The sequence below is a fragment of the Acomys minous genome (assembly GCF_964271855.1).
Source record: "Acomys minous genome assembly, chromosome: 16".
Classification (NCBI taxonomy): domain Eukaryota; kingdom Metazoa; phylum Chordata; class Mammalia; order Rodentia; family Muridae; genus Acomys; species Acomys minous.
In genome coordinates, this window is record NC_140498.1 from 40,683,107 (window position 1) to 40,696,893 (window position 13,787).

The window sequence follows — 13,787 nt, forward strand, 5'->3', positions numbered from 1 at the left end:
GAGGCCCCCCTCATCGTGCCCTCTACACCCTAACACTTCTCTAACAGACACCATATGGGGCCAAGACCAGCCTGCAAGCCGCTGGACCTACCTTTCTTGTCCTTTGAGCATTGACAATTCTTGCACATCCATCAAATTCTTGTCTAGACCCTTCCCTAGACGCCAACTCTGAGCTGGGACAGAAATCCCCAACCCCAGGATGCATCTCAATTAGTCTCTAATTAACGTTTATTCCGCAACCTCCTACCACGCCCCACCCGCTGTTGCAGCTCCTGTTTGAGGAACCCAGCAGCTTAAGGCGTCAGTCTTCATAGAAACTGGGATTTTTTGGCTACCCTTCTGGGTCACGACGGCTGAGGTCCAAGGTTTTCCTTATTTAGTCGGGCCGACATCCCTGCTGGAGCCTCGCCCTGGGAGCGGCCAGGCCCCGCTGCGTCTTGCGGCCCGAACTCGGGACCGCGCCCACGCCCTGCGGCCGACAGCTCTGCAACGCTCCAGAAGGGATCGATCTATCTACCTCAGCCCCGCTCCCGCCGGACCCAGCCGTGATGCTCAAGCCAGGCCGCCCGCCGCCATGGCAACCGCCTGCCCGCCTGCACTGCCTCGGCGCGGCTACTCACAGCGCGGTGGCGTCAGCCGGGATGCGCAGACTCGGCCCGAGCGTCTGCAGCCAGCGGCCGGAGCAATTGACGCGGCAGGCGGCGTCCGGCGCCGGACCGCAAAAGCAGGGGAGCGGGCAAGGCCCGCAGCCTCGCCCAGGGTCTCCAGCCAGCGCTCCGAGCCACAGGCCCAGGCCCAGGGCCAGCGCCAGGCGAGCGGGCGCGCCGGGCGGCATCGTCAGCGCAGCCCGCGCATGGCCCCGGCTCCCCGAGGCCCCGTGCGCCGGCAGCCGCAGTTCAGGAAGGGCCCGCGGACCTCATGGTGTGGCCCGAAACTGGATGCCGCGGCGGCCGTGGCCTGTCTGCGGGATAACAGCCGCTCGGCGATCTGGGGCAGGCCGCACCTCAGGCAGGGCCTTGGCCGCCTGCTCGCGCATTCGCGCTGCACTGCAGACCCAGCGCCGGCTCCTCCTACAACCCAACCCCCGGCGCCGCGCCGGGCGGTGCGTCCTCAGGCTCCGCCCCTGAGCCCCAAGTTGGCCGTAGGCGGGACTTGGTGAAGAGACCGCATTCACAGGCTCCGCCCTCTGCACTGCGGATCCCGCAGTAGGCGGGGCCTGAAGGAAGGGCGCCAGCCTAGGCTCCGCCCAACATACCCGTCATTGGTTGGCAGGGCCTCATGGGCGGGCTGGCCTGAACAGGCCCCGCCCTCTGCTCTGCTGGTCCAGCTGTAGACAAGACTTGAGGGTGGAGGAGGCTCCGCCCTCTCTACTGCGGAATTAAGAGGCCCCACCCATCGCGCTGCAGTGAGTCGGGGCCCGCGTAGGCGGGGTACAGCAAGGTTCGGTCCCCTACCCGCTACGACTGTGAGAGACTGGAGGGCTTCTGGCTATTCACTCCTCCTTCCCGAGCTCCTCTGTGAAGTCCTCTGGCTGTTGAGGCTTCCTCGGAGTCAGTAGGTTTCTTCACTCACAGCCTTCTGCAATCAACAGTCAGTTACAGTATTGAAAACACCTATAGGGCGATGGCGGTGCAGGACTTTATCTCAATACTCGGTAGGCAAAGGCAGGTGGATCTCTGAGTTCCAGGCCAGCTAGGTCTACAGAGCAAATTCCAGGATGACCAAGGACATACAGAGAAATCCTGTTCAAAGAGACAAGAGACAGAGAGACAGAGAGAGCGCTCAGCGGATCAATTAGCTTACCGTGCAAAACCTCTTTACCTGCGTTCGATCCCGAAACCCTCGTAAAAATGAACTTACACAAAGTTGTCCGCTGGCCCCTACACCCTCGCCATAAACACGCACCCTACACTAATAATAAATTTAAAAATAAAAGTAAAAAAAACTGCGGCCTACAGTTTCTGGGTGCCCACCGGGCGAGCTTCCATTCGGCAAGTCTTCTCTGTCCCTGCAGAGTCCCGCCGACCTGAGTCAATAAATACTTGCTGCGTCATCTCATGGCCCTCTGCCAGAGGGTGCTGCAGCAGCGCAGCTCGGAAGTGATTCACAAAATAGCGCTCACCTGGAGTGGGTGAAGCTCAGCTCAATGACCTCCACCCCCACGCGCAGCCCACCCTGCAGCTGCTGAGGTGCTGAGAAGATGTCGTCGTCGTCCTCGTCGTCGTCGTCGTCGTCGTCGTCGTCCCCGCACCTCCCCGCCCGCCCAGCAGGCAGCTCCAGCTCCCCAGTACTGCAGATCCTTGTGCGCAGGAGCTAAAGACAGTATTAACAAGAAAGACAAGAGTCCAAACACAGCACTGGGGGTAAACCTTGAAAACGTGCTTAGATGCCGAATACCAGGAACTGCATGTTCTGTGTTTTCATTTACAGGAAGTATTCAAAAAAGTAAAGTAAAAAAATAACAATAATAAATTTTTAAAAAGAAGAAAGTCCATAGACTTTGTTGATGAGTTGATGAGGAGCGCCCCAAGGTTGAAGGGAAAGAGGTGAGGGTTTCGTTGGGGCCAATAAGTTTATTTGTTATAGAATTAGTGCAAGTGATTGAACGGCCTTATGAAATATATTAAAAACCCACAGGGCATGGTGCCACAACTTTCTAAGGTCAGCACTCAGAGCGAGAGTTTCCCAAAGCTCAAGGTCATCCTATCTACGTAGTGCACTCCTGACCCAGCTATTTAATGAGTCTCTCTCTCAAGATCTCCCTCTCTCTCACTCTCTCTCTTACACATACCCACACACAGGCATGTGCCACCTCGAGGTGGTAATCCCAGCACTCAGGGAGGCAGAAGCAGACAGACCTCTGAGTTCCAGGCCAGCCTGGTCTACAAAGCGAGTCCAGGACAGTCAAGGCTACAAAGAGAAAGCCTGTCTTGAAAAACCCAAAACACAGGCCAGGCGGTGGTGGCCGACGCCTGACGGCTTTAATCCCAGCACTCCAGAGGCAGAGGCAGGTGGATCTCGTGTGAGTTCAAGGCCGGCCTGGTCTACAAAATGAGTCCAGGACAGTCAAAGCTACACAGAGAAACCCTGTCTCAAAAAAAAAAAAAAAAGAAAAGAAAAGAAAAGAAAAGAAAAAAGAAAGAAAGAAAGAAAGAAAGAAAAAAACCCAAAACACACACAGAGACACATACTCACACTCACACACACACACTCACATCATGGCCTGGGACGAGGGTGTAGTTGGAGAGATAGCTCACCAATGAAGAGCTCTCCCTGAGGACAAGTGTTTGGTTCACAGCACCCACAGGACAGCATACAACCAGGGGATTCCAGGTCATCCTGATCTCTTCCAGCTCCTAGAGTGTGTGGATAATACCTATCCACATCAAAACATAAATATGCCTTTTGTTTGTTTGTTTGTTTTTGCTTTTTTCCAAAACAGGGTTTCTCTGTGTAACAGCCCTGGCTGTCCTGGAACTCACTCTGTACACCGGGCTGGCCTCCAACCGATGAGACCTTCTGCCTCTGCCTCCTGAGCCCTGGGATCAAAGGCATGCGCCACCATGCCCAGCTTCAATATGCCCGCATGTATGTCTGTGTGAGGGTGTCAGATCTTAGAGTTACAGACAGACAGAGCTGCCACGTCGGTGCTGGGAGTTTAACCCAGCTCCTCTGGAAAATTAGTCAGTGCTCTTAACTTCTGAGCCATCTCTCCAGCCCTTAAATAGTCTTTAAAAGAGTACTAGATATCGGCTGGAAAGATGGCTCAGAGGTTAGGAGTACTGACTGTTCTTCTAGAGGTCCTGAGTTCAGTTCCCAGAAACCACATGGTGGCTCACAACCATCTACAATGTGATCTAATGCCCTCTTCTGCTATGCAGGCAGAGCACTGTATACATAATGAATAAATAAATGTAAATAAATAAAAGAATCTATACCATAGTTGATAAGTTGTATCTCAATTTTTTCGTTTTGTGTGTGTGTGTGTGTGTGTGTGTGTGTGTGTGTGTGTGTGTGTGGTTTTGGACAAGGTCTCACTAGGTATCCCTGGCTGCCCTGGAGCTCAGATACTTACTTGCCTTTGCCTCCAGATTAAAGGCATGCTTTCACATATGGCTTGTTTTGTTTTGTTTTGTTTTGTTTTGTTTTTTCATACTGTAGCCCACAATGGCCTCAAACTAATGGCTCAGCCTCCTGAATTTTGGGATTACAGAGGATTAACATTTATACCTTACAGATAAGGGCTTTATAATTTTTTATTAAAGACAAAGGTGAACCATGTAGTTCTGGCTGGTCTAGAACTCCCAATGTAGCCCAGGCTGGCCTTGAACTCACACAAGTCCACCTGCCTCTGCCTGTGCCTCTAGAGTGCTGGAACTACACCCGCTATTTATTTATTTATTTTGGTGTTTTCCAGACAGGGTTTTTCTGTGTAGCATTGGCTGACCTAGAACTTGCTCTGGAGACCAGGCTGGCCTCAAATTCACAGAGACCCACCTGTCTCTGCCTTCCTGAGTTCTGGAATTTGAGCCATGCACCACCATACCCAGCTCTTTTTTTGGGGAAGGAGTTTCAAGACAGGATTTCTCTTGTAACCTTCTCTTGTAACAGTGTAGCCTTGACTGTTCTAGATTGGTTTGGGAGACCAGGCTGGCCTCAAACTCACAGCAATCCACCTGCCTCTGCCTCCCTAGTGCTGAGATTAGAGGTATGCACCACCACCGTCGGGCTAAGATATATTTTTTAACTCTGTGTGTGTACACGAGTGCGTGCTCACATGTGGAAATCAGGGGACAACTTTATGAGGTTGTTTGTCCTCTGTCTACCTTGATATGGATTAAAACCTTTACCTACTTTTTTTTTTTTTAACTTTTCCGAGACAGGGTTTCTCTGTGTAGCCTTGGCTGTCATGGACTCACTTTGTAGACCAGGCTGGCTTCGAACTCACACCGATTTGCCTGCCTCTGCCTCCCAAGTGTCAATTTTTTTTTTTTTTTAATGTTTGGCTTTCAAGATAGGGTTTCTCTGGATAGCCCTGGATGTCTAGGAACTCTATTTATGGATCAGGGATCTACCTACCTCTACCTCCCAAGTGCTGAGATGAAAGGCCTGTGCCACCCACCACCCCTAGCTTCAAGATTTGAGGTAATAAATGTTTCCTAAGGGTATCCTGAGAGGAGACATGGGAGCCCAGGAAACACACAGCTTTGAGAGGAGGCCTCCTCTGCAGAGACATTACAGCTTCCAGAGGAGGGTTACCCCAACCCCTAAGCAGCTGAGGAACATAGGAACTTGAGCCCGGATCCTTCTCCAGCCATTGGAGCTCCTACGGGCGGGGGGGGGGGGGGGGGGGGTTGAGTCCTGCTCTTTCTTTGACACTTTCTCCTATTTTTCTTCATTGCTTCTTCTGATGAGAGAGTCACACCAGGCAGTAAATCTCTTAAAAGAGATTTACTGCAGAGACAAATGCAGATATGGCTGCCTCTGCTCCCTAGAGAAGACAGCAGAGAACTAAACAAACATAGCTTTTATTTGGGGCTTTTAGGGGGAGGAGCTTTCTAGAGCAGAGATTTTTTTGATGATTGGTGAGATTTTCAAGTCCTGAGCTTGGGGGAAGCTTAGGGATTGGTGGGGTTTTGTTCAGCCAGTTCACCTAAATTAGCATAAATCTGGGAGAAGCCTTTGTGACAGTTGAGGGGTGGTTATTAACTAATTCATACCCTAAGGGGTTTACACAGACTTGAACTCTAAACAAAACAACTTTCCTTAATATACTATGAACTTATACTAAGGGCTCCAATTTCTAGTTCTGGTCCCTAATGGGCAGTGTCAGACCATGTAAAGCTCCCTGCCTTGGAGGAATAGCTAGTTTACATACTGTTGCCACAAAGATGCTCACAGACTAGCTTCAGTTACACACGCCTCCCTCCTCCTGAGCTCCCTGTCAGCAGCAGCCATAGCTGAGGCCTCAGGTGCTGCGGCTTTCTCCTTGGCTTCAGCTTCTCAACCTCTCCAGGCATCTGACCTCAGGTCCCAGGACTTAGCCGCTCTGGAATCCTGAGGTGTTGCTGTCTGGAGGTGTAGAGGGGCCAGCAGCACAGCCTGAAGATCCGAGCACCCTTTTCAGGGACCACAGGCTGTGGCATCCAGGGGAGTTGGAAAGGGGTACCCAGGGAAAGACGTAGAGGAGCCCAAAGGCAAAGTTGAGGCTGCCCAGCCTGGCTGCTGGAACACCTCAGCAGGGGCCCAGACGCTGTCCTGCAAAGTACACAAAGTTTACAAAGCATGCAAAATTCACAAAGGGAGTCTGGCAGGGAAGGCTTTCCCTGATGTGAATAGCCAACATCTGCTGTAGACAGAGCATTTGTCCCAAGATTGTCAGAACCCCAGAAGACAGGTCCAAGGTCATTCTGGCCCTTGCCATGTCACCTGTGCATTGCTTAAAGGAAAGGTGTCAGGAAGTGACCTTGATAGAAGGTATTTTGAGTGAAGGCTTGGCAGGAAGCCACGTGCCAGCAGGTTGGTGGCATGTAAGGACTGTAAACATAGCTGATGGTCAGCTGTCTCAAAAAGCCTAGCTGTTCAGGGAAGAAGGGCAGGGGAGGACAGAGCAAAACCAGGTCTTTCTCTTAATATGAGAAAGGCTTAATAGGTTAAGGGAGGCATGCCAGCAGAGAGGTGACCAGGAGAGCAGCGAGGACATCTTGAGAGATAGACGAGAAAGACACCATAACACACACTTGCTCATTGCTGAATTCTGTTGGATTCCAACAGCTTTAGCGACTTGAGACAATTGCTATTCCTTTATGACATGAGATTACTAGAGAAAGAGAGAAGTCAACAAATGTTCCAGGCCACACAGCAGGTGAATAGCTGGCTTAGGATTATACTCAAAATCCAAGGTTTTCTGCAGACCGATGACAGACTTTTAAAATTCAAAGACTCAGAGCACAGAAAGATACACCCACAGGAAAGCGGAGAAGCAGAGTGGCCCTCCAGAAGCAGAGGCAGGCAGATCTCAAGGCAAACCTCGAGTTCTAGGTCAGCCAAGGCTACATAATGAGATCCTCTCTCAAAGAAAAAAAAAAGCAAAACAAAATAAGTAAAACATTAACGAGCTCTATATTTTTTCAATTTTATATTTATTTTTATTACTTTCATTTATGTGTATGCCTGTGTTTATGTGAGTGCAGCCACACAGAGCAGCTTTTGTGACTGTCGGTAAGCTCGTCACCGTGCATGCAACCCTGACCAATAGCGAACCAGATGAGGCCTTAGTTATGGATATCATATTTATTGGTGAATTGGCAACTGGAGACTCTTCAAAAGGCAAAAAGGAGTCCACCAACAATTTCCCTGCTGGCTTCTGTTGCAAATGTTGTCCATATACAGAGAGTTACTACTCTCTCTTTGAGAAACTAACCCAGATATTTTACGAAGCACAGAGAACTTTACACTCAGTCATTGGTCATGGTCATAGGGCGCCCCTTACAATAATGGATTGGTTGTGTTCAAAGGCAGAATCCTGTGCAGCTTAGCCACGGAAGGAAAGGCATTACCGTGGAACTGGTACCTATCTGAATTCCTTTGTTACCAAGATGTGGTAGCAGAGGGGTCTGTGTCTCCCCACACTGAGGAAATATCTCAGTTGCTTAAACTGCTCACACACTCCCACCCCAAGAGAGGCACCAATTGAGCTCTGGGGACCTTTGGAATGGTCACAACATTTGGCTAACGCATGGTTTACTGATGGTTCATCAACCACCGATGGAACCAAAACCAATGGAAAGCGGCAGGCTATAGGCCAGGCATGGAACGGCCAACACGAGGAAGGAACCACAGAGTCAGCGCAGCACTGTTGTGCTCTGTAAGGGACATTAGACTCTAGAGGGCTTCTCTACCCCAGCTAGTTCCCAAATAATGGAGACAGAGACCTTTTAGATGTATAAAGCATATAAAACATATACAAATCTATAAATATATCATTGTGAATTCGAGCCAGCCTGGTCTGCCAAGTGAGTCCAGGACAGCCAAGCTTACACAGAGAAACCCTGTCTGGAAACACACACCCCAAAAGGATTAAAACAAACAAAGAAACAAGCCGGATGGTGGTGGTGTACGCCTTTAATCCCAGCACTCAGGAGGCAGAGGCAGATGGATCTCCATGAGTTTGAAGTCAGCCTGGTCTACAAAGTGAATCCAGGATAACAAAGGCTACACAGAGAAACCTTGTCTCAAAAAATAACAACAACAAACTTCTGTTGCCAAAAAACATTTTGCCCCAGGAAAGATAAAACTTGCCCAAAAAAGAACCCCCTAGAGGTTGGGGGGGGGGGTGTTTGGGTTGTTTTTTCTTCCCTGGTTTTTTGTTGTTGGTTTTTGGTTTTTGGTTTTTCGAGACAGGGTGTCTTTGTGTAGCCTTGGCTGTCCTGGACTCACTTTGTAGACCAGGCTGGTTTTGAACTCACAGCAATCCATCTGCCTCTGCCTTACAAATGCCGGGATTAAAGGTGTGCACCACCATACCCAGCGTTTTGTTTGCTTTTTAAAGATTTACTTATTTATTATGTATACAATGTTCTGTCTGTGTGTATGACTACATGCCAGAAGAGGCACCAGATCTCGTTATAGGTGATTGTGAGCCACCATGTGGTTGCTGGGAATTGAACTCAGGAACTTTGGAAGAGCAACCAGTGCTCTTAACCTCTGAGCCATCCGTCCAGCCCCAGAATGAGGCAGTTTTTTGGTTTTTTTTGTTTGTTTGTTTTTTTGTTTTTGTTTTTTGAGGGGGGTTATTTGTTGGTTTTTTTGTTTTTTGTTTTTTTGGTGGGGGGTTGGTTTTTTGAGACAGGGTTTCTCTGTTACACAGAGCCCTGACTATCCTGGACTCTCTTTGTAGACCAGGCTGCTAACCTCAAACTCAGAGAAATCCGCCTGCCTCTGCCTCCTGAGTGCTGTGATTAAAGGTGTGCGCCACCACGCTGGGCTTGGGACAAGGTTTTGTTATTATCTTTCCAGGAAAATAAAAGCATCCAACTAAGGAATCCAGAGACCACTGGACAAACGAAACATCTGAAGAAAAGGTACGGATCATAAAGAGAAAATGTCCCAAGAAAAAGAGTAAATTGGCCAGTGGGATCACTCACCCACTTCCAGCTAACCAGCTTAAAATTCCAGCTCAGCTCGAAGCCCTGGACTAGTGCTGTCACCCAAGACACCATCTTACTAGGGTGGCCACCCCTTCCTGCCTTCGAGGGCCTGGGGCTGGACAACCCAGGCAGGAGCTCCCTGCCTTCTTCCTGCCCACTTACTTCCCGCCCACTCACTTCCTGCCCAAATGCTTGTCTCTGCTGCCCTCTACAGACGTAAGTGGCAAATGGTCTTTTTGTGGTCCCCACTCAATTAAAACATTGAGGCTGGAGCTTGGCTCCCTCCTTTTCTAAACCCAGGCATGTTTGTTAAAGGAAAATCCAAAATCTCTGTCTCGTATCACAAGAGCCACCTGGTATGGGACAGAGGAAAAAAAAAGGTAAGGGACCATTCTGTTGTCACTAATCTCATAATCTCCTGATTTTCATTTGACTCTCTAAAGCTTTCTTAAGGTATACAAATCTATATAAAATCTATAAAATTATGACAATGTAAACTTTCTGTTGTGACGCTAGCGGTCATACAGAATACTAACTAATTCTGGAAATAAGCTTCCTCCAGCTTCCTGCATGTGTTTCCAGGTTTGAGTCTGAAAGAAGTAATTAGGAACAAAGCTTGTGCCCCTCGGATGTATTTGATAGACTGTGGTCCTCAGACCTTTCAGGGATCTGCTGAATATGGCATTTAAAATGTTTAAGTGGCTGGGCATGGTGGCACACACCTTTCACCCCAGCACTTTGGAGGCAGAGTCAGGTGGATCCCTGTGAGTTTGAGGCCAGCCTGGTCTACCAAGTGAGTTCAGGACAGTCAGGCATATACACAGAGAAACCCTGTCTTGAAAAAACAAGGGGAAAAATGTTTAAGTGACCATTCCTAACAGTAACCTTTGAAGTCTCCAAAAAGATGATGGGGCCCTGCAAGGACACATCCACCTAGATTGTGGTAAGGCTAACCACGAAGGGGGGGGGGGGAGCTGCCCCATGCCTCTTATGCTGCCAGGTTTGCACAGACAGCAGATGTGTTCTGCCTAGCCAGGATTGCCACTAAACTGACAAACACCATCCAAAGATCAGCTTTGGACTACAAACTGCTTACGACATTCAAATTGCTGAGTTCATCGGAGACTGACAGGAACATTTTACAGAACTTTGAACTCAAAAATATTTAATCCTAAAACTGTCCAACACAGCCAAGCTGGATGTCGTAAATAGTTTCATTGTGTTAAAACCTTTCCTTTTTGTTTAGACAAAAAGAGGGAAATGTTGCAGGATATTTGGTCACACTGTGAGCCCTGAGGTTGTGTTATTTACTGGGGAAAAAACCTGTTTCTAATTGTGGTGTGGCTCAGCAGTAGCCCACACCTTTAATCCAAGAGTTTTCTGTTTGAATATTGAAAACAGGATTAAATAAAGCCAACCATAGGTCAAGAGGCAGAGCAAGCAACCAGTTGGCAAGACATGAACTGTCTTGTTTTGGTTTGGTTTGGTTTGGTTTGGTTTTTTTCGAGACAGGGTTTCTCTGTGTAGCCTTGGCTGTCCTGGACTCACTTTGTAGACCAGGCTGGCCTCGAACTTACAGAGATCCGCCTGCCTCTGCCTCCTGAGTGCTGGGATTAAAGGTGTGTGCCACCACCACCCGGCTTCTCATGAGGATTTTGAAAAAAAAAAGTTTTTTTTGTTTTGTTTTGTTTTGTTTTTTTGTTTTTTCAAGACAGGGTCTCCCTGTGTAGCCTTGGCTGTGCTGGAACTCACTCTGTAGACCAGGCTGGCCTCGAATTCACAGAGATCCGCTTGCCTCTGCCTCCCGAGTTCTGGGATTAAAGACATTGATCATCATGCTTAGCTATTATTATTTTTTTAATGATTTATTTATTTGTAGTCTGTGTGTATGAGTGTTTCCAGCTGCCTGTAACAAGTGCGTTACATGCATGCAGTTCCCACAGAGCCCACAAGAGGGCACTGGGTCTCCTAGAACAGGAGTTAGAGACACCTGTGCACTGCGAGCTGGAAATGGAGTCCCGTTCTTTTTCGAGAGCAGCAAGTGTTCCCACCCACAGAGCCATCTCTCCAGCCCTGTCCTAGTTGTTGAGACAGTCTCTCATCGAACCTGCAGCTCAATGTTTCACCCAGACTAGATTGTCACTGAGTCCTCCGTTAGCCGAGGTTACAGACACATATTGCTAAACCTGCCTCTTCTGTTTGTTTGTTTCAATATGGGAGCTGGAAATCAGAATTCAGGTCTTCAAGCTTGCCCATCTTGCACGTTACCCGTTAAGCCACCTCCCTAGCGCTTCAGCTTGAGTGCTTTATTTTTTTTATATTTATTTATTTATTAATATGTATACAGTGTTCTGCCTGCATGTACATCTGCAGGTCAGACAAGGGCATCAGACACCATTATAGATGGTTGCTGGGAATTGAACTCAGGACCTCTGGAGGAGCAGGCGGTGGCCTTAACCTCGGAGCCATCTCTCCAGCCCCAGCTTGAGTGCTTTAAACATGCGTCATTGGATACATTACCTAGACACCCATAAAACTGCTTTTGACAAAACCAGGCAGCATAGGTCTATATCCAAAAGCACCTCCCACTCTCCCCCCCACCCCCACCCCCATAAATAAAAAAGACACCATGCAAGCTCAGTCCCAGAGAAGTCTGTCATTGGTAGCTCTCAGAATTATGTGGTAAATCAAGGAACTGTTTGATCATTTCATGATAATGCTTCTTTTGGGGGGAGTGGGGGGGGTCTGAGACAGGGTTTCTCTGTGTAACAGCGCTGACTGTCCTAGACTTGCTTTGTAGACCAGGCTGGCCTTGAACTCACAGAGATCCGCCTGCCTTTGCCTCCCAAGTACTGGGAATACAGGCGTGTGCCACCACTGCCCGGCTTTGTGATCATGTTTCTATCTCCCGTGTTCGAGAATGTGGATCCACCCAGCCCTTCTCTTGACAAAGGGTCCCACTCAGGACTGAAAAACTGTACCGCTGAGAACTGGTCTCCTTCCCCCGTAGGAGTGCAGATTCAGGGACCCTAGCCCCCAAGAAAATAGAGAATGTGGGTTTTATTTTCAGTGCTATGGGTGCAACCTAGGGCCTCTTGTGTGCTGAGTGAGTGCCTGCTCACCTGTTACTACCAGACAGCGAAACACTAGGGACACCAAATTAAGGCCACCAAAATAAGTAGGCTCTGGGGGTATCTTTTCAGGAAAATATATTTGGACCTTTTACACCCAGGTAACAGAGTCTACATACCTCTGACATCACCTGCTTTCTAGGGTGACACACACTCTCTCTCTCTCTCTCACTCTCTTGCTCTCTCTCTCTCGCTCTCTCTCTTTTCTCATACAATTCAGGGCTGTTGCAGTTCTTCTGATGTTTCCATGGCAACTTTCACAAGGATTTCATAGAACATAAGGTGTTTGAAGAGGAAGGGCCCTTAGAGATCAACTCCTCCTCCTCCACGTTTCACAGAACAGGAAATAGGTCCAGAGAGGCGATGCCAAGTACCCACGGTCACACAGCGAGAGAGGGACCCTCTGCTCTCTCCTCTGGCATTTAGAGAGCAGACAGCTGAGCTCCTCACAAAGTGCTCTGAGAACACAAGCTTTGGGGGCTCCGTCTTGCTTGCTGAAGAACCCCTGAGGATCAATCTACCATTCTGTTGCTCAATCACAGACCTTCCCCGTCAGTGCCAGTGAGGACAGGAGCAGGCAGCACAGGGTCTGTCCTCAGGAAACTCCCAGATGGGTACAGAAGCTTCCAGAGAACCAGTGGAGGGCATCTAGGGTGCAGGAGGTAGGGACAGGAGGAGGGTGGGAGCTCTGGGCTGAGGGAAAATTCAGAGGCAAGGTTCCAGGAGACCTGGGTGGCTCCATTCGTTTGGAGACAAGGACACGTGCACATCTTTTTTTTTGTTACACTGAGACATCTTTGCGTCCCAAGATTGAAGACTGGCCCACACTTTCCAGGGGCATACAGTGAGCTCTACCTCCCTGCCTTGGGGACTGGTCCCTGCCAGCGGTGCTCTTCTTTCCAAGTTTAAGGATCTCAGAGTTTGGGGGTACTCCAAGCCAGAATAAGGCTGTTATACCCTCCTTACCCTTTTCCACCAAACTGGCCTCTCCCCTCAAGCTTGCTCTGAGCTGGCACTAGTTAGTCACTACTATGCACAAACATCTCCTAAATACCTAGGAAGCTATGGTAAAGGCTCATCTCTGGAGGAATATGGTGGCCTGCACTTGGGAGGCTGACACAGAAAGACTGTAAGTTTGAATCCAGTCAGATCCACATAGCGAAACCCTATACTATATGGCATCATCCATTGAGCCTATGTATCCATCAGAGACCCGGCTTAGTCACTTACTCTCCATTGGCTGCTCCAGTGTTCTCTAATCATGGTGCCCAGATTCTGAAAGCCACTGTATCGGGGTGCAAGAAACTGGGGTCACTTCTGTCATATCTTAGATTCAAGGGTAGGAGACACAGACCCACTCGGTTACTGGGGAAAATGCCAAAGAACTAGCCATCCTTTTAATTTTATTTATTTATTTATCTATTTATTGATTGACTTTTTCTGAGACAGGTTTTAAAAAAACTCAAAAAACAAAAAAACAAAAAAACAACCCCAACCAAAAAACCAA

General features: G+C 48.8%; 1 protein-coding gene across 3 annotated transcripts in view; it reads right to left on the reverse strand.

Annotated features, from left to right (window-relative positions):
* PKD1 (polycystin 1, transient receptor potential channel interacting) overlaps nt 1-1,439 on the reverse strand; it is a 48,345-nt gene extending 46,906 nt beyond the window's left edge. For all 3 annotated transcript variants that reach the window (XM_084761585.1, XM_084761583.1, XM_084761584.1), the window contains exon 1: nt 621-1,439. In XM_084761585.1, the coding sequence (XP_084617711.1) occupies nt 621-835 (215 nt within the window). In that variant the 5' untranslated portion in view covers nt 836-1,439. The remainder of the gene's footprint in view (nt 1-620) is intronic.
* Between the last annotated feature and the right edge of the window lie 12,348 nt (nt 1,440-13,787).